This window comes from Oncorhynchus mykiss, chromosome 8 (assembly GCF_057628025.1).
Source record: "Oncorhynchus mykiss isolate SJ-2025 chromosome 8, ASM5762802v1, whole genome shotgun sequence".
In the NCBI taxonomy this organism is placed as follows: Eukaryota; Metazoa; Chordata; class Actinopteri; order Salmoniformes; family Salmonidae; genus Oncorhynchus; species Oncorhynchus mykiss.
In genome coordinates this window covers 17174489-17197567 of record NC_143029.1, presented here as the reverse complement: position 1 = coordinate 17197567, position 23079 = coordinate 17174489, and the positions used below count along the sequence as shown (strand labels likewise).

The following is a 23079-nucleotide window of genomic DNA, read 5'->3' as shown; positions in this document are numbered from 1 at the left end:
AATTCCGATTAAGACATTATGAGCAAGTTAGGACAGACCAAATCAAAGTTTATTTGTCACGTGCGCCGAATACAACCTTACAGTGAAATGCTTACTTACAGGCTCTAACCAATGGTGCGGGGGAAAAAGTGTGTGTGTGTGTGTGTGTAGGTAGGTAAGTAAGTAAAGAAATAAAACAACAGTAAAAAGACATTTGAAAAAAGAGTAGCAAGGCTATATACAGACACATGTTAGTCAGGCTTATTGAGGTAGTATGTACATGTAGATATGGTTAAAGTGACTATGCATATATGATGAACAGAGAGTAGCAGAAGCGTAAAAAGAGGGGTTGGCGGGTGGTGGGACACAATGCAGATAGCACGGTTAGCCAATGTGCGGGAGCACTGGTTGGTCAGGCCAATTTAGGTAGTATGTACATGAATGTATAGTTAAAGTGACTATGAATATAAGATTAACAGAGAGTAGCAGCAGCGTAAAAGAGGGGTTGGGGGCACACAATGCAAATAGTCCGGGTAACCATTTGCTTTCCTGTTCAGGAGGCTTATGGCTTGGGGGTAAAAACTGTTGAGAAGCTTTTTTGTCCTAGACTTGGCACTCCGGTACCGCTTGCCATGTGGTAGTAGAGAGAACAGTGTATGACTGGGGTGGCTGGGGTCTTTGACAATTTTTAGGGCCTTCCTCTGACACCGCCTGGTGTAGAGGTCCTGGATGGCAGGCAGCTTGGCCCCAGTGATGTACTGGACCGTACGCAGTACCCTCTGAAGTGCCTTGCGGTCGGAGGCCGAGCAATTGCCGTACCAGGCAGTGATGCAACCGGTCAGGATGCTCTCGATGTTGCAGCTGTAGAACCTTTTGAGGATCTCAGAACCCATGCCAAATCTTTTTAGTTTCCTGAGGGGGAATAGGCTTTGTCGTGCCCTCTTCATGACTGTCTTGGTGTGTTTGGACCAATCTAGTTTGTTGTTGTGGACACCAAGGAATTTGAAGCTCTCAACCTGCTCCACTATAGCCCCGTCGATGAGAATGGGGACGTGCTCGGTGCTCCTTTTCCTGTAGTCCACAATCATCTCCTTAGTCTTGGTTACGTTGAGGGATAGGTTGTTATTCTGGCACCACCCGGCCAGGTCTCTGACCTCCTCCCTATAGGCTTTCTCGTCGTTGTCGGTGATCAGGCCTACCACTGTTGTGTCTTCAGCAAACTTAATGATGGTGTTGGAGTCGTGCCTGGCCAGTTGTGGGTGAACAGGGAGTACAGGAGGGGATTGAGCACGCACCCCTGGGGAGCTCCAGTGTTGAGGATCAGCGTGGCAGATGTGTTGCTACCTACCCTCACCACCTGGGGGCGGCCTGTCAGGAAGTTCAGGATCCAGTTGCAGAGGGAGGTGTTAGTCCCAGGTTTCTTAGCTTGGTGATGAGCTTTGAGGGTACTATAGTGTTGAACGTTGAGCTGTAGTCAATGAACAGCATTCTCACATAGGTGTTCCTTTTGTCCAGGTGGGAAAGGGCAGTGTGGAGTGCAATAGAGATTGCATCATCTGTGGATATATTTGGGCGGTATGCAAATTGGAGTGGGTCTAGGGTTTCTGGGATAATGGTGTTGATATGAGCCATTACCAGCCTTTCAAAGCACTTCATGGCTACGAATGTGAGTGCTACGGGTCTGTAGTCATTTAGGCAGGTTGCCTTTGTGTTCTTGGGCACAGGGACTATGGTGGTCTGCTTGAAGCATGTTGGTATTACAGACTCAATGAGGGACATGTTGAAAATGTCAGTGAAGACACCTGCCAGTTGGTCAGCACATGCCCGGAGCACACGTCCTGGTAATCCATCTGGCCCCGCAGCCTTGTGTATGTTTAAAGGTCTTACTCACATCGGCTACGGAGAGCATGATCACACAGTCGTCCAGAACAGCTGATGCTCTCATGCATGCCTCAGTGTTGCTTGCCTCGAAGCGAGCATAGAAGTGATTTAGCTCGTCTGGTAGGCTTGTGTCACTGGGCAGCTCGCGGCTGTGCTTCCCTTTGTAGTCTGTAATAGTTTGCAAACCCTGCCACATCCAACGAGCGTCGGAGCCTGTGTAGTATGATTCAATCTTAGCCTTGTATTGAAGCTTTGCCTGTCAAAATAAATATTTGTTCAGCACTTTTGAAATGTACAGAGACAGATTTCAGAACATGGGCTGTTCTTATAGTATTCTCCCTGTATACCAAGTCAGAACTGTAGGATAAATAAAGGGGGCATATAAGCAGACAATGAAAGCTCTTACAATATTTGATGATTACATTTCTGTAAAACAGGCTATATGCTACATGTGCACCACCAAGTCAGAACAGTAGGCTAATGCTTATAATTTTAAGCTTGGAAAAGAGACCTTAACCCAGACTTAGACCCAACACCCACTCCACTGAATAGCAGGCTAGTGATTCCTTTGCAACGCTTGCAGTTAGCCACTGATTCCTTCCAAACCACTCATTGTTGAATTCGTGATTTCAAACTTGTTGTGTAATGGCCAATGAGCACTGATACGTTTTATCTATAATTTCTCTTCATAATTTCTGTTCGTATGAGAAGGAATGAAAAGGATTTGCCAGTAGATTGTCGACATGATTCATGATGATGACCGCTAGCTTGCTAGCTAAGATTTTGAAAGTATGATGTTGACAGGATCAGTCCAATCAAAGCTACGGTAGATATAACCTGATTTAACGTAATTTTATCTCTGGCCAATTACCTTGAGCCTTGGATGGGCACTTCTAATGTAAATCTATGGCAGCACCCAAGGGGCTTGAATTTTCGAGCTCTACCCATAGATTTTGCGGCAACGTAGAGTCCCAATGAGTGACAGAACACTGAGCCAATCATGGCGCAACTAGAGAACATAACCAACCCCTACGCTCCGTATTTCCGCGCCTGCCCCACCACCACAGAAGGCACTGAGCTAAGCTGAAACACCTGCATTTTGGAGGTGACTTACTCAGGAATGCAAATAAGAGACCATGTTTATATGTGGCTTTATTACATTTTTGAAAACATTTTTTTTACATTGTTTGCAAACTGCGTATTAATGGAAAAATAACATGCAGGTGGGGCTCAAAACAGATGGGGCCCTGAATGACGGGTCGCCACTCGCTCTGTGTATTGCTTGACCAATAGACTACTCAGCTTAGCCTGAGTACCAGTCTGTTTGTGCTATAATGTCAACTCCTTGCCAATGTTTGGCATGACAATGAATTACAATGACTGCAATGGAGCTGGCAAAAGCACAAACAGATCTGGGTATACTCAACTGTCTGTGTTGTTGTTCTCATGCAGGGTGACGGTGACATCCATGTGCAGTATGGACCTGAGTCGCTTCCCTCTGGACACACAGACCTGCTCCTTGGAGATCGAGAGCTGTGAGTCTCTGCTCTAATGATGTCACTTCCCTTTTGACTCTTTCTCTTCTGTCACATTCAAATCATAATCAAATTTACCTATTTATAGACTTGTTTCAAGTGGTGAACACTGAACAGCATGTCTCTTTCTTATCAGATGCGTACACGGATGACGACCTGATGCTCTACTGGAAGAAAGGGAACAATTCCCTGAGTACTGACGAAAGGATCTCCCTCTCCCAGTTCCTCATCCAGGAGTTCCATACCACCAGCAAAAAATCCTTCTACAGCAGCACAGGTACGGCACTGAAGACTGACACAACACATGCTGTTCACTGTGATTTATCAAGGTTGTGTTTCTGTAATGCTAATGTAATGCAGGCAGTGCCATGTACACTATAAACTTGGATTAGCTAACACAACGTGCCATTGGAACACAGGAGTGATGGTTGCTGATAATGGGCCTCTGTACGCCTATGTAGATATTCCATAAACAATCAGCTGTTTCCAGCTACAATAGTCATTTACAACATTAACAATGTCTACACTGTGTTTCTGATCAATTTGATGTTATTTTAAAGGACAAAAATGTGCTTTTCTTTCAAAAACATGGACATTTCTAAGTGACCCCAAACTTTTGAATGGTAGTGGATATAACTAAACATATGTAATAATCTGATCCTCTTCTCTCCAGGGTGGTACAACCGTCTGTACATCAACTTCACCCTACGACGCCACATCTTCTTCTTCCTGCTGCAGACCTACTTCCCTGCCACTCTGATGGTCATGTTGTCCTGGGTGTCTTTCTGGATCGACCGCCGGGCCGTACCGGCCAGGGTTCCTCTGGGTGAGTTAGCCCTTAGTAGTTCAGGATTTTGTTTGAAGCTTATTATGATTCTGTCTTTGACTGTACTCATGTTTCATTATTACAAAGCCTCTAATATTCTACCTTCAGTAGAATATCCTGCGGTGTCCCTAAGTTTTAACCTTTCTGATCAGACGTTGTGTGTTGTACTGTGCTCCAGGTATCACCACGGTGCTCACCATGTCCACCATCATCACTGGAGTCAACGCCTCCATGCCCAGGGTTTCCTACATCAAAGCTGTGGACATTTACCTCTGGGTCAGTTTTGTGTTTGTGTTCTTATCGGTGATAGAGTATGCTGCAGTGAACTACCTGTCTACGGTGCAAGAACGGAAGGAAAGAAAGCTACGAGAAAGGGTAAGTGCCATTATAACATTCCATGGATCCAAATAGTCTGTTCCTCAGCCTGTAAAAGATGCTCTGGGAAGGAGTTTTCGATTTCAAATGTGGGTACTGTAGCTCGGTATCTAATCCAGTGTCTGTCTGCAGCTGCCCTGCACCTGTGGCATGACCCACCCAGGCATGATGGGTAGCTACAGCGAGGATGATGTCAACAACACTGGGAACTATGGCGGTGAGTCGATGGAGAACGGCGCTGCAATGCAGCAAAGGATGATGGTCCATCTGGACTTTGAGGAGAACGACCAGATCACAGGACACGTGGGCTCCAGCGCTTACAGCAGCATGTGGATCGACACCCACGCCATAGACAAGTATTCCCGGGTCATCTTCCCTGGGTCCTATATTCTGTTCAACATCATCTACTGGTCCTGCTACCTCTAACACTGCACGGAATGGGATGGAGGTAGACATACCCACAGAACTAGAATGAATTCTATTCATTCTAATGAGTTATATTAATTATATTATTTTTCTATGAAAATACCCAGGGTGTATGCACCTGGAAAGGAACCACAACTCTGACGATGTGATGATGCAAAATGCTAAACCATGGTACCTGGATTTCTGTACCTGAGATATAGAGGGCATGCCATGCACAGCACACAGACTCAAACACAGCAGTTATTGTCATTTTGAACACCTATATGTTGGTGTTTTATATGTCCGGGGAAGTAATGAGTTCATGTAATGATTAATAAATAATGGGCTGGCTTGTATCCGTAGCTTAAAACTTCATTGAGTTTTTATCCACATTGAGAATTGCAAAAACTGTAATTTAGTTGAGTTGTCATTGCCAATATAAACTCAGCAAAAAAAGAAACTTCCTCCCACTGTTATTTACAGCAAACTAAACATATGTAGATATTTGTATGAACATAAGATTCAACAACTGAGACATAAACTGAACAAGTTTAACAGAAATGAAATAATGTGTCCGTGAACAATGGGGGTGTAACGGCCGTTGGTGAAAGGTGAGGACCAAAGCGCAGCGTGGTTTGTGTTCGTCATTTATTAAATAGAACTGAACCCTAAATACAAAGTAACAAAAAGAACAACCGAAACAGCTCCGTCAGGTGCAAAACAGAACGCAACTACCCACAAAACCCACTTGGGCAAGAGCTACCTAAGTATAGTTCTCAATCAGAGACAACGACAGACAGCTGTCCCTGATTGAGAACCATACCCAGCCAAAAAACAAAGAAATACAAAAACATAGAAAAAAGAACATAGAATGCCCACCCTAGTCACACCCTGGCCTAACCAAAATAGAGAATAAAAGCCTCTCTATGGCCAGGGCGTGACAGGGGGGGTCAAAATCAAAAGTAAGTCAGTATCTGGTGTGGCCACCAGCTGCATTAAGTACTGCAGTGCATCTCCTCCACATGGACTGCACCAGATTTGCCAGTTCTTGCTGTGAGATGTACCTCACTCTTCCACCAAGGCACCTGCAAGTTCCCAGACATTTCTGGGGGGAATGGCCCTAGCCCTCACCCTCCGATCCAACAGGTCCCAGATGTGCTCAAGGGATTGAGATCCGGTCTCTTCGCTGGCCATGGCAGAACACTGACATTCCTGTCTGGCAGGAAATCACGCACAGAACGAGCAGTATGGCTAGTGGCATTGTCATGCTGGAGGGTCATGTCAGGAGTAGCCTGTAGGAAGGGTACCACATGAGGGAGGAGGATGTCTTCCCTGTAACGCACAGCGTTGAGATTGCCTGTAATGACAAGCTCAGTCCGATGATGCTGTGACATACCGCCCCAGACCATGACGGACACTCCTCCTCTAAATCGATCCCGCTCCAGAGTACAGGCCTCGGTGTAACGCTCATTCCTTTGACAATAAACGCGAATCTGACCATCATCCCTGGTGAGACAAAACCGCGACTCGTCAGTGAAGAGCACTTTTTGCCAGTCCTGTCTGGTTCAGCGACGGTGGGTTTGTGCCCATAGGCGACGTTGTTGCCGGTGATGTCTGGTGAGGACCTGCCTTACAACAGGCCTACAAGCCCTCAGTCCAGCTTCTGTCAGCCTATTGCGGACAGTCTGAGCACTGATGGAGGGATTGTGCGTTCCTGGTGTACTTCGGGCAGTTGTTGTTGCCATCCTGTACCTGTCCCACAGGTGTGATGTTCGGATGTACCGATCCTGTGCAGGTGTTGTTATACGTGGTCTGCCACTGCGAGGACGATCAGCTGTCTGTCCTGTCTCCCTGTAGCGCTGTCTTAGGCGTCTCACAGTATGGACATTGAAATGTATTGCCCTGGCCACATCTGCAGTCCTCATGCCTCCTTGTAGCATGCCTGAGGCACGTTCATGCAGATGAGCAGGGACCCTGGGCATCTTTCTTTTGGTGTTTTTCAGAGTCAGTAGAAAGGCCTCTTTAGTGTCCTACATTTTCATAACTGACCTTAATTGCCTACCCACTAAGCTGTTAGTGTCTTAACGACCGTTCCATAGGTGCATGTTCATTAATTGTTTATGGTTCATTGAACAAGCAGTGTTTAAACCCTTTACAATGAAGATCTGTAAAGTTATTTGGATTTTTACAAATTATCTTTGAAAGACAGAGACCTTGAAAAGGGACATTTCTTTTTTTGCTGAGTTTAAGATGCTTCATTGGATTGTTGGAAGATACATTTTTTCAAAGCCTATGAGAACTAATGCAAAAGTCACACTACAGTAGAATAACGCATTCCCTAAAAATCTTAACATTATATTTGATCATCATCATCCAGTTTCATGCAGAGCTATCCATTATGTTAGACATTATCAAATCAAAGTTTATTGGTTGCGTACACAGATTTGCAGGTGCTATGGCAGGTGCAGTGAAATGCTTACGTTACTAGCTCCAATAGTGCAGAATGATGTCTCGCAGATACAATAAAAATACACAAATAAGAAAAATAATCCATACAAGAATTCAAGAAATAACAATCCAAGTAGATACAGTATATTACAGTGAGCATATGTGAGCATTATGTTAAAGGTCACTCGAAAGCATCAATAATTGTACTTTTGTGAGCCAGTATGTAACGGTCGTTGTTGGTGGAAGAAGGTGAGGACCAATGCGTAGCGTGGTAAGTGTCCATATTTTTTATAAAGAAATTGAACACTGAACAAAAACAACAAAGTGAACGAACGAAACCGAAACAGTTCTGTCTGGTGCAGAATACAAACACTCAACAGAAAATAATCACCCCCAAAAAAGGTTACCTAAGTATGGTTCTCAATCAGGGACAACGATTGACAGCTGCCTCGGATTGAGAACCATACCAGGCCAAACCCAGAAATACCAACTCATAGAAAAACAAACATAGACAACCCACCCAACTCACGCCCTGACCATACTAAAACAAAGACATAACAAAAGAACTAAGGTCAGAACGTGACACAGTATAGGTCCTTCAGGTTGATTAAGTTAGGGAACAAAGCTATACCAAATACTTTCTGTACCAATAAGTACATTTTTGTGCAGTTTTTATGAGATCAGATATACAGTAACATCCAGAATTGCATGTCTTGGCAAATGTGAAATGTAATGTACATCAAAACAAATGGTGTACAAATGGTTATTTCAAACTGTGCTACAATGTCGGGATCATTTTGTGTATTGTGGTTTCAAATGGACCATTACTCCTATTTTTATTGTGTCCCCCCTTCCCCCCTTCTCTGGGTATGCTTGAATATGTATTGAATAACAGTACTTGTACAGTATTTTAGCATAAATCTGTCAACTGATGAAAAATATTTTTTCTTCTTACATTATCTCCTGCATTACTTCCAGTTTCTGACCACCCTTCCCATCTATTTTAGTGTTTGATTCAACATGTGTGACAGGTAAATGGGCTATTGACATGATGATTTTGTAACTCAGTTTCTGAAACAATAAGTAATTGATTAAAATGTTTTCTTCTATTTGCTCTTCACGAATTCTGTACATTGTTCTTACATTTAAATAATAGGCTTCTGTCCAGATATGATAATGACTGTTTCATTCACATGCAATGAAATGTAATGGATGAATAGACTGAAAAAAACATCCCAGATTATGAGCATCAGTAGACTTTTATCAGATTTATTATTAAATTCCCTGAATGGAAAATATATAAACCTTCCTTTCCAATACATGTAGGCTTATCTAATGCAACATTGCTATGACATCTGTTTGCAATTAAGCCTAATTTCAACCAAAGCCTGAAAAGGTACACTACCATAGAAAAGTTTGGGGTCCCTTAGAAATGTACTTGTTTTTTAAAGTAAATAACATTTTTTGTCCATTAGAATAACATCAAATTGATCAGAAATAAAGTGTAGACATTGTTAATGTTGTAAATGACTTTTGAAGCTGGAAACTGATTATTGTTTATGGAATATCTACATAGGCATACAGAGGCCCATTATCAGCAACCATCACTCCTGTGTTCCAATGGCACGTTGTGTTAGCTAATCCAAGTTTATCATTTTAAAAGGCTAATTGATCATTAGAAAACCCTTTTGCAATTTTGTTAGCACAGCTGAAAACGGTAGTGCTGATTAAAGAAGCAATAAAACTGGCCTTCTTTAAACTAGTTGAGTATCTGGAGCATCAGCATTTGTGGGTTCGATAACAGGCTCAAAATGGCCAGAAACAATTAACTTTCTTTTGGGACTCGTCAGTCTATTCTTGTTCTGAGAAATGAAGGCTATTCCATGCGAGCAATTGCCAAGAAACTGAAGATCTCGGACAACGCTGTATAATACTCCCTTCACAGAACAGCGCAAACTGTCTCTAACCAGCACACTGTCTCTAACCAGAATAGAAAGAGGAGTGGGAGGCCCCGGTGTACAACTGAGCAAGAGGACATGTACATTAGAGTGTCTAGTTTGAGAAACAGACGGCTCCCTTGTCCTCAACTGGCAGCTTCATTAAATAGTACCCGCAAAACACCAGTCTCAACATCAACAGTGAAAAGGCAACTCCGGGATGCCGGCCTTCCGATTCAGAGACACACAATAAGCCTTTGTGAAAAATGATTGAATACTATGTTATGGTTTTATGTTGTGTCTCTCTTTTTATGCTGCACTAAAATTTCTCAAAAATGATTTACTGAACTTAACTGGAGGGGGGGGGGGGCATATTTGCATGTCATGTAGTAGACTACATGTTTCCTTTAACAACAACATATATTTCTCATTTGTTTCAGGTGTATGATGAAGACGTACCAGCAGCTACAGTGTATTCCTCTGTGTGGTTTAGAGCATCTGAGCCAATGTAAAAGTATGGGTGGATTCCAGGTACAATAAAATACACATTGCCAAAGTCTGTGGAACAAGTGGAGATAACTATCAAAGTTATTTAGTTCTATGTTACAGCATTAAAGTTCTTTGCATAACAAGAATGTTGCTTCCTAGTTCTTCTGATGACCACAAGAGGGCCTGTGGAAAGCACAAGGAGGAATGCAGGAGACTTTGAGAACCTCTTCATTTGTAGCGAATTCTGTCCCCAAAGTCTTGCCGTTTACCTCATACAACCCCTGCAGGTTGAGATTCTGCAGTACGTTGTAAAATACATTCCTTGCAAACTCCAGTGTAACCTTGAAAGATAGTGTGCAAAACTGTAAAGGCAAAGGGTGGCTACTTTGAAGAATCTCAAATAGAAAATACACTGCTCAAAAAAATAAAGGGAACACTAAAATAACACATCCTAGATCTGAATGAATGAAATATTCTTATTAAATACTTTTTTCTTTACATAGTTGAAAGAGCTGACAACAAAATCACACAAAAATTATCCATGGAAATCAAAATTATCAACCCATGGAGGTCTGGATTTGGAGTCACACTCAAAATTAAAGTGGGAAAGCACACTACAGGCTGATCCAACTTTGATGTAATGTCCTTAAAACAAGTCAAAATGAGGCTCAGTAGTGTGTGTGGCCTCCACGTGCCTGTATGACCTCCCTACAATGCCTGGGCATGCTCCTGATGAGGTGGCGGGTGGTCTCCTGAGGGATCTCCTCCCAGACCTGGACTAAAGCATCCGCCAACTCCTGGACAGTCTGTGGTGCAATGTGGCGTTGGTGGATGGAGCGAGACATGATGTCTCAGATGTGCTCAATTGGATTCAGGTCTGGGGAACGGGCGGGCCAGTCCATAGCATCAATGCCTTCCTCTTGCAGGAACTGCTGACACTCCAGCCACATGAGGTCTAGCATTGTCTTGCATTAGGAGGAACCCAGGGCAAACCGCACCAGCATATGGTCTCACAAGGGGTCTGAGGATCTCATCTCGGTACCTAATGGCAGTCAGGCTACCTCTGGCGAGCACATGGAGGGCTGTGTGGCCCCCCAAAGAAATGCCACCCCACACCATGACTGACTAACCGCCAAACCGGTCATGCTGGAGAATGTTGCAGGCAGCAGAACGTTCTCCACGGCGTCTCCAGACTGTCACATGTGCTCAGTGTGAATCTGCTTTCATCTGTGAAGAGCACAGGGCGCCAGTGGCGAATTTGCCAATCTTGGTGTTCTCTGGCAAATGCCAAACCTCCTGCACGGTGTTGGGCTGTAAGCACAACCCCCACCTGTGGACTCGGGCCCTCATACCACCCTCATGGAGTCTGTTTCTGACCGTTTGAGCAGACACGTGCACATTTGTGGCCTGCTGGAGGTCATTTTGCGGGGCTCTGGCAGTGCTCCTCCTGCTCTTCCTTGCACAAAGGCGGAGGTAGCGGTCCTGCTGCTGGGTTGTTGCCCTCCTACGGCCTTCTCCACGTCTCCTGATGTACTGGCCTGTCTCCTGGTAGCGCCTCCATGCTCTGGACACTATGCTGACAGACACAGCAAACCTTCTTGCCACAGCTCGCATTGATGTGTCATCCTGGATGAGCTGCACTACCTGAACCACTTGTGTGGGTTGTAGACTCTGTCTCATGCTACCACTAGAGTGAAAGCACCGCCAGCATTCAAAAGTGACCAAAACATCAGCCAGGAAGCATAGGAACTGAGAAGTGGTCTGTGGTTATCACCTCCAGAACCACTCCTTTATTGGGGGTGTCTTGCTAATTTCCTATAATTTCCACCTGTTGTCTATTCCATTTGCACAACAGCATGTGAAATGTATTGTCAATCAGTGTTGCTTGGACAGTTAGATTTCACAGAGGTGTGATTGACTTGGAGTTACATTGTGTTGTTTTAGTGTTCCCTTTCTTTTTTTGAGCAGTGTATGTTTTGATTTGTTCAACACGTTTTTGGTTACTACATGATTCCATATGTGTTATTTCATAGTTTTGATGTCTTCACTATTATTCTACAATGTAGAACATAGTAAAAATAAAGAAAAACCCTGGTACTGTACGTGTTAACGTTAACTGGGCTCGGTGGGCTGTCCTTCACCGTGGATTCTCCAGTCTGGCTTTAGTTGCTGTCTCTGCACAAAGAGGTTACTGTAGGCGAGCTTAGCAGCGTCCAACGCGTTGACTCCTTCCAGGGGTAGGCTGCAACATGAGAAGCCTTACCATGGTACCTCACTACGACACTGGAACTGGAAAAGAATAAGTGCCAAAATGTTGGTGTTTACCCATCAATTATTGGGAATATATTTAGAGGGTGTGACTATCAATGTATGTATTTGTACACAAGTTTACTATTGTTGGTCAGCACAAATCATGCTTTTCACTGGAAATGAAACCAGACGTTGGCCTTTAGAGTTATGCTGCTGGTTTATTCTGAGAGTAGGCCAAAGGAACATCAGCTGTATCTTAAATGTTGTAACTGGCCTGACTGCCTGGCAGTGACTGCAGCCTGAAATAGCACTCTGCATGCAGCTAGGGCCCCCAGTACAGAGTTCAACAGAGCTGTTACCAGAGAATGGAATGTTAATTTTTCTACCATAAGCCACCTCAAACGTTGTTTTGGAGAATTTGGCAGTACATCCAACTGGCGTCATAACCGCAGACCACGTGTAACCACACTAGCCCTGGACCTCCACATCCGGCTTCTTCACCTGCGGGATAGTGGGAAGGCTGAGGAATATTTCTGCCTGTAATAAAGGCCTTTTGTGGGGACAAACTCATTCTGATTGGCTGGACCTGGCTGCCAAGTGGGTGTGCCTATGCCCTCTGAGGCCTATCCATGGATGTACCTTTTTTGTTGTTCTTAAAACAAGATCAGCTTTAAAAACATATTTCTATTTCTTTTCTCTTTCATGAGATAGTTGTTTGTATTATTTCTTGTTTTGTTATGGTTTTTGTTGTTTAAAAAAATATATTAGGCTATCTTTATTTTTAAACTGGAATAATATCACACGTTTACATCTACATTATACAGTCGGAAGTTTACATACACCTTAGCCAAATAAATTTAAACTCAGTTTTTCACAATTCCTGACATTTAATCCAAGTAAAAAATCCCTGCCTTAGGTCAGTTAGGATCACCACTTTATTTTAAGAATGTGAAATGTCAGAATAATAGTAGAGAGAATAATTTATTTCAGCTTGAATTTCTTTCAACACATTCCCAGTGGGTCAGACGTTTACATACACTCAATTAGTATTTGGTAGCATTGCCTTTAAATTGTTTAACTTGGGTCAAACGTTTCAGGTAGCCTTCCTTTTCAGGTAGCCCTTTTGCAACAACTTTGGAAGTATGCTTGGGGTCATTGTCCATTTGGAAGACCCATTTGCGACCAAGCTTTAACTTCCTGATTGATGTCTCGAGATGTTGCTTCAATATATCCACAATTTGTCTTCCTCATGATGCTTTCTATTTTGTGAATTTCACCAGTCCCTCCTGCAGCAAAGCATCCCCACAACATGATGCTGCCACCCCCATGCTTCACGGTTGGGATGGTGTTCTTCGGCTTGTAAGCTTCCCCCTTCTTCCTCCAAACATAACGATGGTCATTATGGCCAAACAGTTACATTTGTGTTTCATCAGACCAGAGGACATTTCTCCAAAAAGTACGATCTTTGTCCCCATGTGCAGTTCCAAACCGTAGTCCGACTTTTTTTATGGCGGTTTTGGAGCAGTGGCTTCTTCCTTGCTGAGCGGCCTTTCAGGTTGTGTCGATATAGGACTCGTTTTACTGTGGATATAGATACATTTGTACCTGTTTCCTCCAGCATCTTCACAAGGTCCTTTGCTGTTGTTCTGGGAATTGATTTGTACTTTTCATACCTTAGTACGTTCATCTCGAGACAGAACACATCTCCTTCCTGAGCGGTATGACGGCTGCGTGGTCCCATGGTGTTTATACTTGCATACTATTGTTAGTACAGATGAACGTGGTACCTTCAGGCGTTTGGAAATTGCTCCCAAGGATGAACCAGACTTGTGGAAGTCTTTTTTTCCTGAGGTCTTGGTTGATTTCTTTAGATTTTCCCACGATGTCAAGCAAAGCGGCACTGAGTTTAAAGGTCGTCCTTGAAATCCACAGGTACACCTCCAATTGACTCAAATGATGTAAATTAGCCTATCAGAAGCTTCTAAAGCAATGACATTTTCTGGAATTTTCCAAGCTGTTTAAAAGCAGTCAACTTAGTGTATGTAAACTTTTGACCTACTAGAATTGTGATAGTGAATTATAAAGTGAAATAATCTGTCTGTAAACAATTGTTGGAAAAATTACTTGTCATGCACAAAGTAGATGTCCTAACCGACTTGCCAAAACTATAGTTTGTTAACAATAAATTTGTGGAGTGGTTGAAAAACTACTTTTAATGTATGTAAACTTCCGACTTCAACTGTATATACACTACAGGTCAAAAGTTTTACACCAACTCATTCAAGGGTTTTTCTTTATTTTTACTATTTTCTACATTCTAGAATAGTGAAGACATCAAAACTATGAAATAACACATATGGAACCATGTTGTAACAAAAAGTGTTAAATCAAAATATTTTATATATTTGAGATTCTTCAAAGTAGCCATGCTTTGCCTTGACAGCTTTGCACACTCTTGGCATTCTCTCAACCAGCTTCGAGGTAGTCACCAGGAATGCATTTTAATTAACAGGTGTGCCTTGTTAAAAGTCAACTTGTGGAATGTATTTCCTTTTTAATGCGTTTGAGCCAATCCGTTGTGTTGAGACAAGGTATACAGTACATTCGATAAGAGCTGGACCCATTGCTATACCCCTGCCCAGTCATGTGAAATCCATAGATTAGGGGCCCAATTAATTTTTCAATTGGCTGATTTCCTTATATGAACTATAAAACTCAAGTCAAATCTTTGAAATTGGGTTTATATTTTTGTTCGGTATAGTGTTACATGTTCATTTTTCACTGTTGTGTAAGTTATTTATCCGCAACCACTACAATCAATGCTGAAACTTGAGTACTAGTTCCCTGATGTTGTATGTTATTCGATTACTAAACCAATAAACGTGTGGGGAGACTGACAGGCATTGTGAAGTCTGACATCTTAGCATTTTCAACTTGTGAGGGCAAATGGTAACAGACAGAAAACATGTAAGGGGTAGCCAATATTTTAATTTAGATATGAAATGCATCATAAAATTTAAAAAATTCTAATTGCAAAGTGAGAGTATTGCTTTAAGATGTATACAAATTTAGTCACTGGACTTAACATTTTGAACATTTGCAAAAAACAAAATTCAATCTTTGGTACAGTAATACAATTTCATTTTTGTGTGACACGGAGTGAAGGAACAAGAACTAGCAGCTGCCTAGCTCTAGGGGGAAGGGGTCAAATGTGTGTTACATAATAATAAAAGACCATGTCATTCATCTTTCTTCCGGTAAACATTCTCAGCGCTTTAGATGGAACAACACTGGAGATCAGGGGGCCAATGAAAGGAAAAGGAAAAACAAAAAGAGAAATGTGTCAGTGCTGGAGAGATTCAAAACAAAGGGCACTCAGTCAGTGCTCGTGCTGAATTTGTCTGTTTCCTGCAGCGGCAGTTGTCCTCGTCATCAGAGGGGGAATTTTTGATTTTGAGACTCACATTTGTCACTCCATCTTCTCGATGTCGTTCACCCAGCTGGCTCCCTCTGTCGTTGAGCCTGGGGACGAGGCTACCGTCTTCAAGACCGTCCTTCCAGAGAGTTCCCTGAAGATTGTGGGTCCTCCCTGCAGTGCATTCAAGGCAATAGCAGTCACAACTGGTGGGCTGAAGTTCACAGAACCCCAAACCTTCACACAACTATTCTTGCTTGCCATTGTGGTGACTCGTGTTGGTTCAGTCAGTCTTGTGCAAATCTGTAAGATAATCTTTCTTACGTTTAATACGTCCCAATGGGCACTGCAGCCCATTATTGGAACAGTAAGTGCACCAGCTCAAGGTGAACATCTTTTTTAGGCTTCAGTAACAAAACTATACTTTCTGTTAAAATAACATGAAAAATATACACTTATATTACATGTTTACAGTATATACATTTACACAAGTTCATAAAAAATCCCCCCAAAAACAAGGCCGCTTGCTCAGAACATGTGAAATTGTATTACAGATCAAAAACTCATTACATTCTGTTGCTGTTAAGTTATTGTTCCAGTTCTTTCAGAGTCCAAATTCTTCGGTGCCAAATTTGTCATTGATCAGGTATAGACGGATCTTTTTGATAAGATTTTCCATCCATTGAGATCATGGTTTATCTTGAACCTTCAGCAGAGACTTCAAATGAAACGTAATTTGCTCTCGGCTGTGGTCGGAATGTTGGGGGGCAGTCTCGCCGACCCAATGACTCGGTGGTTTGGGCAGGACACTTGGAGACGGGGGCTCGCTGAATTTAGCTCCAGCATAGATCTTCTCTCCGTCTTTCAGCTCATCCTCAGGTACAAGCTCAGCTGGGGATACAGTCACAATCTTGACATTGTTAACTGAGTTGAAGGGATTCTTCTCTCTACGGAGGAGCTGAAAGGGAGCAGAATTGGGCTTTGTGTGGCAGCTGTTGTCATATTTCTGTACTGAGGGAGCATTGCAAGGTGCATTAACGTGCCTGCTCCTTTGGCTCCGGGTGTTGAGATTTTGGGCAGCTTGATCGAGTCTATCGAGGTTGTGGACAGACTGGTCACCTGGTGTTGTGGCCCTCTCCACTCTCCCATTTTTTGACAAAAGCAGCTGGGAGGAAAGAGAAACAAACATTACAGTTTCACAAGGTCTGAACCATTCTAAATGTTCCGCAAATAGTTTCTACTCTGAAGAACACTTAAGCAAACATTAAGCAAACATAAAAATCATTTCCAGTTCCATCATTTATTGTTGGTGTCAATGCGATATGTAAACATCTCAGGAACTGGCACGTCGCCGGCATTGTTGAAATCCTTCATAACATTTCGTAAGATGGCGTCGGAGAAGAAGGCAGCCGTTTTATGTGCCCCCAGCCGATTGTTTTTTTGTTTGTTTATTTGCAACTTGTTTTTTGTACATAATGTTGCTGCTACCATCTGTTATGACCGAAAACAACTTCTAGACATCAGGACTGCGATTACTCACCACGGACTAGCAGAATCCTTTATTTTCTTTCATGACTCTGAGCCCGACGCAAAGGATATACGGCTTTCTAGGGAACAGGCCCCGATCCCCGTGATCTGCGTGAAGAGGAGGCCGTGAAAGAGAGGCCGAAGGTCGGGCTGCCTTCTGTAAATTCGTAGGCGATCGAATAAACCCCCACTTCCCTCCATTCGGCTAGCAAACGTGCAATCTTTGGAGAATAAAATCGACGAGATACGCGGAAGATTAAACTACCAACGCGACATTAAAAACTAACATCTCATGCTTCACGGAGTCATGACTGAACGACAACAATATCAACATACAGCTGGCTGGTTATACGATGTACCAGCAGGATAGAACAGCGGTGTCTGGTAAGACAAGGTGCGGAGGACTAGGTATTTTTGTAAACAGCTGGTGCATGATATCTAAGTAAGTCTCAAGCTATTGCTGACCTGTGGTAGAGTATCTCATGATAAACTGGAGACCACACTACCTACAGAGATAATTTTCATCTGTATTCCACCATAAGCAAACAAGAAAACACTCATACAGAGACAGCGCTCCTAGTAGCCGGGGACTTTAATGCAGGGAAACTTAAATCCGTTTCACCAAATTTCTATCAGCATGTTAAACGTGCAACCAGAGGAAAAATAATTCTGAACCACCTATACTCCACACAGAAATGCATACAAAGCTCTCCCTCCATTCGGCAAATCTGACCATAATTATATACTCCTGATACCTGCTTACAAGCAAAGATTAAAGCAGGATGCACTAGTGACTAGATAAAAAAAAAGCAGTCAGAGGAAGCAGATGCTAAGCTACAGGACTGTTTTGCTAGCACCGACTGGAATATGCTCCGGGATTCCTCTGATGGCACCACATCAGTCATTGGCTTGATAAATAAATGCATCGATGACGTTGTCCCCACAGTGACCACACGTACATACCCCACCCAGAAGCCATAGATTACAGGCAGCATCCGCACTGAGCTAAAGGGTAGAGCTGCCATTTTCAAGGAGCGGGACTCTAACCCGGAAGCTTATAAGAAACCCTACTATGCCCTCCGACAGACAAACCATCAAACAGGCAAAACATCAATAAGGGACTAAGATCGAATCGTACTAAACCGGCTCAGACACTCGTCGGATGTGGCAGGGCTTGCAAACCATTACAGACAACAAAGGGAAGCACAGCCGAGAGCTGCCCAGTGTGGATCCTACCAGATGAGCTAAACTACTTCAATGCTCGCGTCGAGGCAAATAACACTGAAACATGCATGAGAGCACCATCTGTTCCGGACAACTGTGTGATCACGCTCTCCGCAGCCGATGTGAGTAAGACCTTTAGCCAGGTCAACATTCACAAGGCCAGACAGATTACCAGGACGTGTACTGCGAGCATGCACTGACCAACTGGTAAATGACTTCACTGACATTTTCAACCTGTCCCTGTCCGAGTCTGTAAAACCAACATCTTTTAAGCAGACCACCATAATCCCTGTGCCCAAGAACACTAAGGTAACCTGCCGATCTATGCAGTCACTTTAATAACTCTACCTACATGTACATACTACCTCAACTAACCAGTGCCCCTGCACATTGACTCTGTATCAGTATCCCCCTGTATATAGTCTCGCTATTGTTATTTTACTGCTGCTCTTTAATTACTTGTTACTTTTCTCTTATCTGCATTTTTTGTTTTAAAATGAATTGTTGGTTAGGGGCTCGTAAATAAGCATTTCACTGTACGGTCTACACCTGTTGTATTCGGCGCATGTGACTAATACATTTGATTTGATAACAAGTAACCTAAATACCTGTAGCACATCTACTCAGGCCAACCTTTAATAAACATTGATTGTACAATGTGTACCAAATTCCTATGTCATTGGGCTGCATTCCGTATTATTTTTTTTGTGCATAACGTTCAATTAAACCGAAACAATGCTGTTCTGAACAACAACTTGAAAAACAGGGAGGGGTTTTGAACACTGTCAACATGGCCACTTCCGTTTAAATATGTTACTCATTGCTTCAAGCCACACCCACCAAAGATACCATGGTCTGTTCAAGAAAGTTCAGTTCGATTAAACGTTTGCTATGTTACGGATTGCACTGAACAAGTTCCCCAAACCCGTTCAACATTCTTTGAGGTATGTTTAATCCGTTTGGTGGGTGTGGCTTGGAACAATGAGTGACGTATTTAAAGGGAAGCAGCCGTGCTGACAGCGTTCCCCAACCCCGTTATTAAAATTGTTATATATTTTTTTAAAGTGGTCATTCACCCAGTGCATAGTTTCCCAAAGTCGTTTTGGTTGGATCCAAGTTTGGGAAACCCTGACCTAGTGAGCGCACCATTTTACAATGGCTTAACATCAATTTGTACATTTAAATGTTTTTGCCCTAAACATAAAGGGGGAAATTACTCCACGTTGCATAGTGCGTGTGTTTACATGGATAAATGCAGCATAATGTTTTACTAACAATGGACAAAGTAATAACCACATGTACAAACTCCATCTACTTCACTAAATGAACTGAATAATATACCTCTTTCTTTGTCCCCTGCTTTAGATGGTGACAGGTCAGCAGAGTCGCCTGGGTCCGGTGGGTTGCGAGTTCGGCACTTGGGGCTTTACAAGCTGCGACATTGTTGTTGATGTCTGCAAGCCGTGTGGGATTGTTTCTCAGCGTTTTTTGGCGCGGTTGTTGGTGTGTCCGCTGTAACCCTGACGTTGTTGAACGCAATTTTCTCCCACCTTTCTTCAACAGTGCTTGCCTTGTTTTGCCTAGGCTTGCCCCGACGTGGTAGGAAGTCAAAATGGATGGCTTATTGTTTTCAACGTTGTCCAGATTTGGTTCAATATTTATTAGTGATTCGCCCAACATGACTTCAAAGTGGAGAGGGTAGGACACATCAACGAAACTAGCTAGTTTAATTTTTTCGAAAGTGGTAAGTAGGCTAACTTTAACCAGCTAGCCAACGACGTTAGTTCACCTCACTACAACAATCAACAGCTAACGACGACGTTATTTAGTACGTAGATTGTGGAACTGAAGTCGGCCCGAAAACCTCGATGCAGTGGGGTTTTGATAAATTGAAGAAGAGTACACCGATGTTGATAACGTAATCTTGTAACTCGAAGCACTATCTTCGAGATGGCGTAGAAGCTATGGAAATGGCGCGGGACAACTTCCCGATTGTATTTCAGGGGAAGCTGAAACACACGCCCACTTATTTCAAAACAAAGGATAGGAGAGCAACACGGTTTTAACGTACATTACGTTAATTGCTACTAGTAGCTAATAAAATAACACAATGCCATTATATTTGGTTTATAAGTGAACGCGAATGCGTGCTCCGCGAAAAGGTAGCAGCAGTGAATAAATAAACCATTGGTTTCGAAAGCAGGAAATTGCAGATCTCCCATGTTCGAAATTACGTCATGTATGATGGTGTCATACTCATGACCGGTACTTTCCACAGGGAGAGGCTATTGCCTTGTTCAAAACAACTGGGAACTCTGAAAAATACAAGGTCAGTTCAGTGGACGTCAGTGATCTTCAGGTCGGAAAGACGGAGCTCTAGAAAGAGGCCCGAGTTGGAAATCCGAGTTGGATGACGGTTCAAGTCGATCCTGTCGGAGGTCGTTTTTTTCCTAGTTCCAAATTGTTTTAAACGCACTGAAGTCCGAAGTCGAGAGTTCCCCATGCCGCGTTCAGAACAACTGGGAACTCGGAAATCTCCGACTTCAAAAGCTATTAGACACCACAAGGTCCCAGCTACTATCTAATCAACACAGCATTGACATTTTCCCATCCCTGGTTAAAAAAAGCCTAACCTAACACAATATGGGGCGGCAGGTAGCCTAGTGGTTAGAGCATTGAACTAATAACCAAAAGATTGCGAGGTAAAAATCTGTCGTTCTACCACTGAACAAGGACAGCACTGTTCCTAGGCAGACATTGAAAATAACAATTTGTTCTTAACTGACTTGCCTATTTAAAGACAGATGAAAAAAATCTGCCAATTAATTTCCAGCAATATTGCCCATGTCTGTCTTTGTGGTGTATCACTCCGTGCCTAGTCAGTTGATGTGATAACCGTCTTAGAAGTATATCGAAATTACGTAATGTAGAAGTATATAATTTGGATCTATTATTTGCAAACTTTGCCATGAAATGGGCAGCAGCAGTACAGAATCCTTGCTAGTCCTGCACACTGGACAGTACCTTCCTCATTAAAGGGGAATTACATAAAAACAATTCTAATTTGTTAGCTTTCTTTCGTATTCTGGTGTGATTTAAGCATAAACATGGACTCTGAAACATCTCATTTCGTTTTTTCTCTATGAACAGTTGTAATTTTGAGAGTGAAAAAAACATAAATTCTAAGACCAGGAAAAGTACAAATCTGAAAACATAATTTGGGAAAATTTAAACAAATAATTTGGGGAAAAAATAACAGATTTCATGGGGCCCCTCTTAAGAGTTGTTTATTAACCATTATTTTACCAGATATATTGACAGAAAACATAGTGAACTCCTTTCTCTTGTACAATAAGGACCCGGGAAGAGTTGCAGGGGAAAGAAGAGAATAATGCCTATTTGAAAGCTAGAAAAAAGTGAGTATCTCACGACATGTTTCATTAGTAGCTCTCATGCTAGAAAAGGTTGGATACCTCTGGGCTACACTATGTAGCTACTTCCATCTCCTTAATGCGGCAAGCGGGAGTGAAGGACACTAGTGTGACCGGTGTTGTTGTGTTGCCTGCTTACAGCGCAAACTCTCCCCATTGAGCAGGGTTTATCTGCAGGCCTATCACAGTGACATCCAAATTGTTACTGCCAATATTACAAGTTATTTATCTGTATTCTGTAATGGCTGCTATCCTACTCTAAATAAAATGTATTGGGATGGAAAGAATTGGAGATGATGTCCAAATACAGATGGTGACCAATACTACAAGTTATTTCTCCCTCGCCCATAGAAATAAACCTCACTTTATTTTACACGTTTTAACTAGCGCATTTTCTTGCCAGCATAAACTTGCTGGGAGGGCTCATCAGGACGACTGACTGAACCGAATACATTCGTCTCCACATTTGACTCTCAGCTGCTCAACCAACATAATCGATTTGGGCACCAGGCGTGTCCGTATAGCCCAGGGAAAGCGAGGTTTGAAATGATTGTTTTAGTCAATTATTATATATGTTTGGACTTCTTGCGGTCAATTTGTAGTCTACAAATTATTTGTAATTATGTAATTATGTTCCGGCCCCTTGACCATCTGTCTAGTTGATGATCCCTGGGCTATACGGACACGCCTGGAGTTTTCTCTTGGGCGGATGGTCAGGGGGCCGGAACGTAATTACTAATAATTAGTAGACTGCACATTGACCGCAAGAACTCAAAACATATATAATAATCTGTCACTGTTTTGTTGACCCATCCTCAGTTTTCTCATATTTATTTATTTATTTTTATTTTACCTTTATTTAACCAGGTAGGCAAGTTGAGAACAAGTTCTCATTTACAATTGCGACCTGGCCAAGATAAAGCAAAGCGGTTCGACAGATACAACGACACAGAGTTACACATGGAGTAAAACAAACATACAGTCAATAATACAGTATAAACAAGTCTATATACAATGTGAGCAAATGAGGTGAGAAGGGAGGTAAAGGCAAAAAAGGCCATGGTGGCAAGGTAAATACAATATAGCAAGTAAAACACTGGAATGGTAGTTTTGCAATGGAAGAATGTGCAAAGTAGAAATAAAAATAATGGGGTGCAAAGGAGCAAAATAAATAAATTAAATACAGTTGGGAAAGAGGTAGTTGTTAGGGCTAAATTATAGGTGGGCTATGTACAGGTGCAGTAATCTGTGAGCTGCTCTGACAGTTGGTGCTTAAAGCTAGTGAGGGAGATAAGTGTTTCCAGTTTCAGAGATTTTTGTAGTTCGTTCCAGTCATTGGCAGCAGAGAACTGGAAAG

At 42.6% G+C, this 23079-nt stretch overlaps 2 protein-coding genes across 2 annotated transcripts in view; one reads left to right on the top strand and one right to left on the bottom strand.

Annotated features, from left to right (window-relative positions):
* The window catches only part of LOC110529498 (gamma-aminobutyric acid receptor subunit rho-1), a 39588-nt gene extending 31017 nt beyond the window's left edge, over positions 1–8571 (top strand). Inside the window, exons 6-10 of the mRNA XM_021611735.3 lie at positions 3313–3395; positions 3532–3672; positions 4069–4221; positions 4400–4596; positions 4729–8571. Of these exons, the coding sequence (XP_021467410.1) occupies positions 3313–3395; positions 3532–3672; positions 4069–4221; positions 4400–4596; positions 4729–5022 (868 nt within the window). The 3' untranslated portion in view covers positions 5023–8571. The remainder of the gene's footprint in view (positions 1–3312; positions 3396–3531; positions 3673–4068; positions 4222–4399; positions 4597–4728) is intronic.
* A 6522-nt stretch (positions 8572–15093) lies between these two features.
* On the bottom strand, positions 15094–21541 carry LOC110529497 (proline-rich nuclear receptor coactivator 1). The gene is made up of 2 exons (XM_021611734.3): positions 19633–21541; positions 15094–16705 (listed from the first exon to the last, which is right to left on the bottom strand). Exons 1-2 carry the CDS (start codon positions 19969–19971, stop codon positions 16229–16231), a joined length of 816 nt encoding a protein of 271 aa, XP_021467409.3. The 5' UTR covers positions 19972–21541; the 3' UTR covers positions 15094–16228.
* Between the last annotated feature and the right edge of the window lie 1538 nt (positions 21542–23079).

Excerpts from the sequence above, each read along its gene's own strand:
- LOC110529497 (XM_021611734.3), bottom strand. The coding sequence starts at position 19,971 with ATGTTGGGCGAATCACTAATAAATATTGAACCAAATCTGGACAACGTT. Across the intron at positions 16,706-19,632 it reads AGCAGGGGACAAAGAAAGAG|CTGCTTTTGTCAAAAAATGG; the intron begins GTATATTATTCA and ends CTTTCCTCCCAG.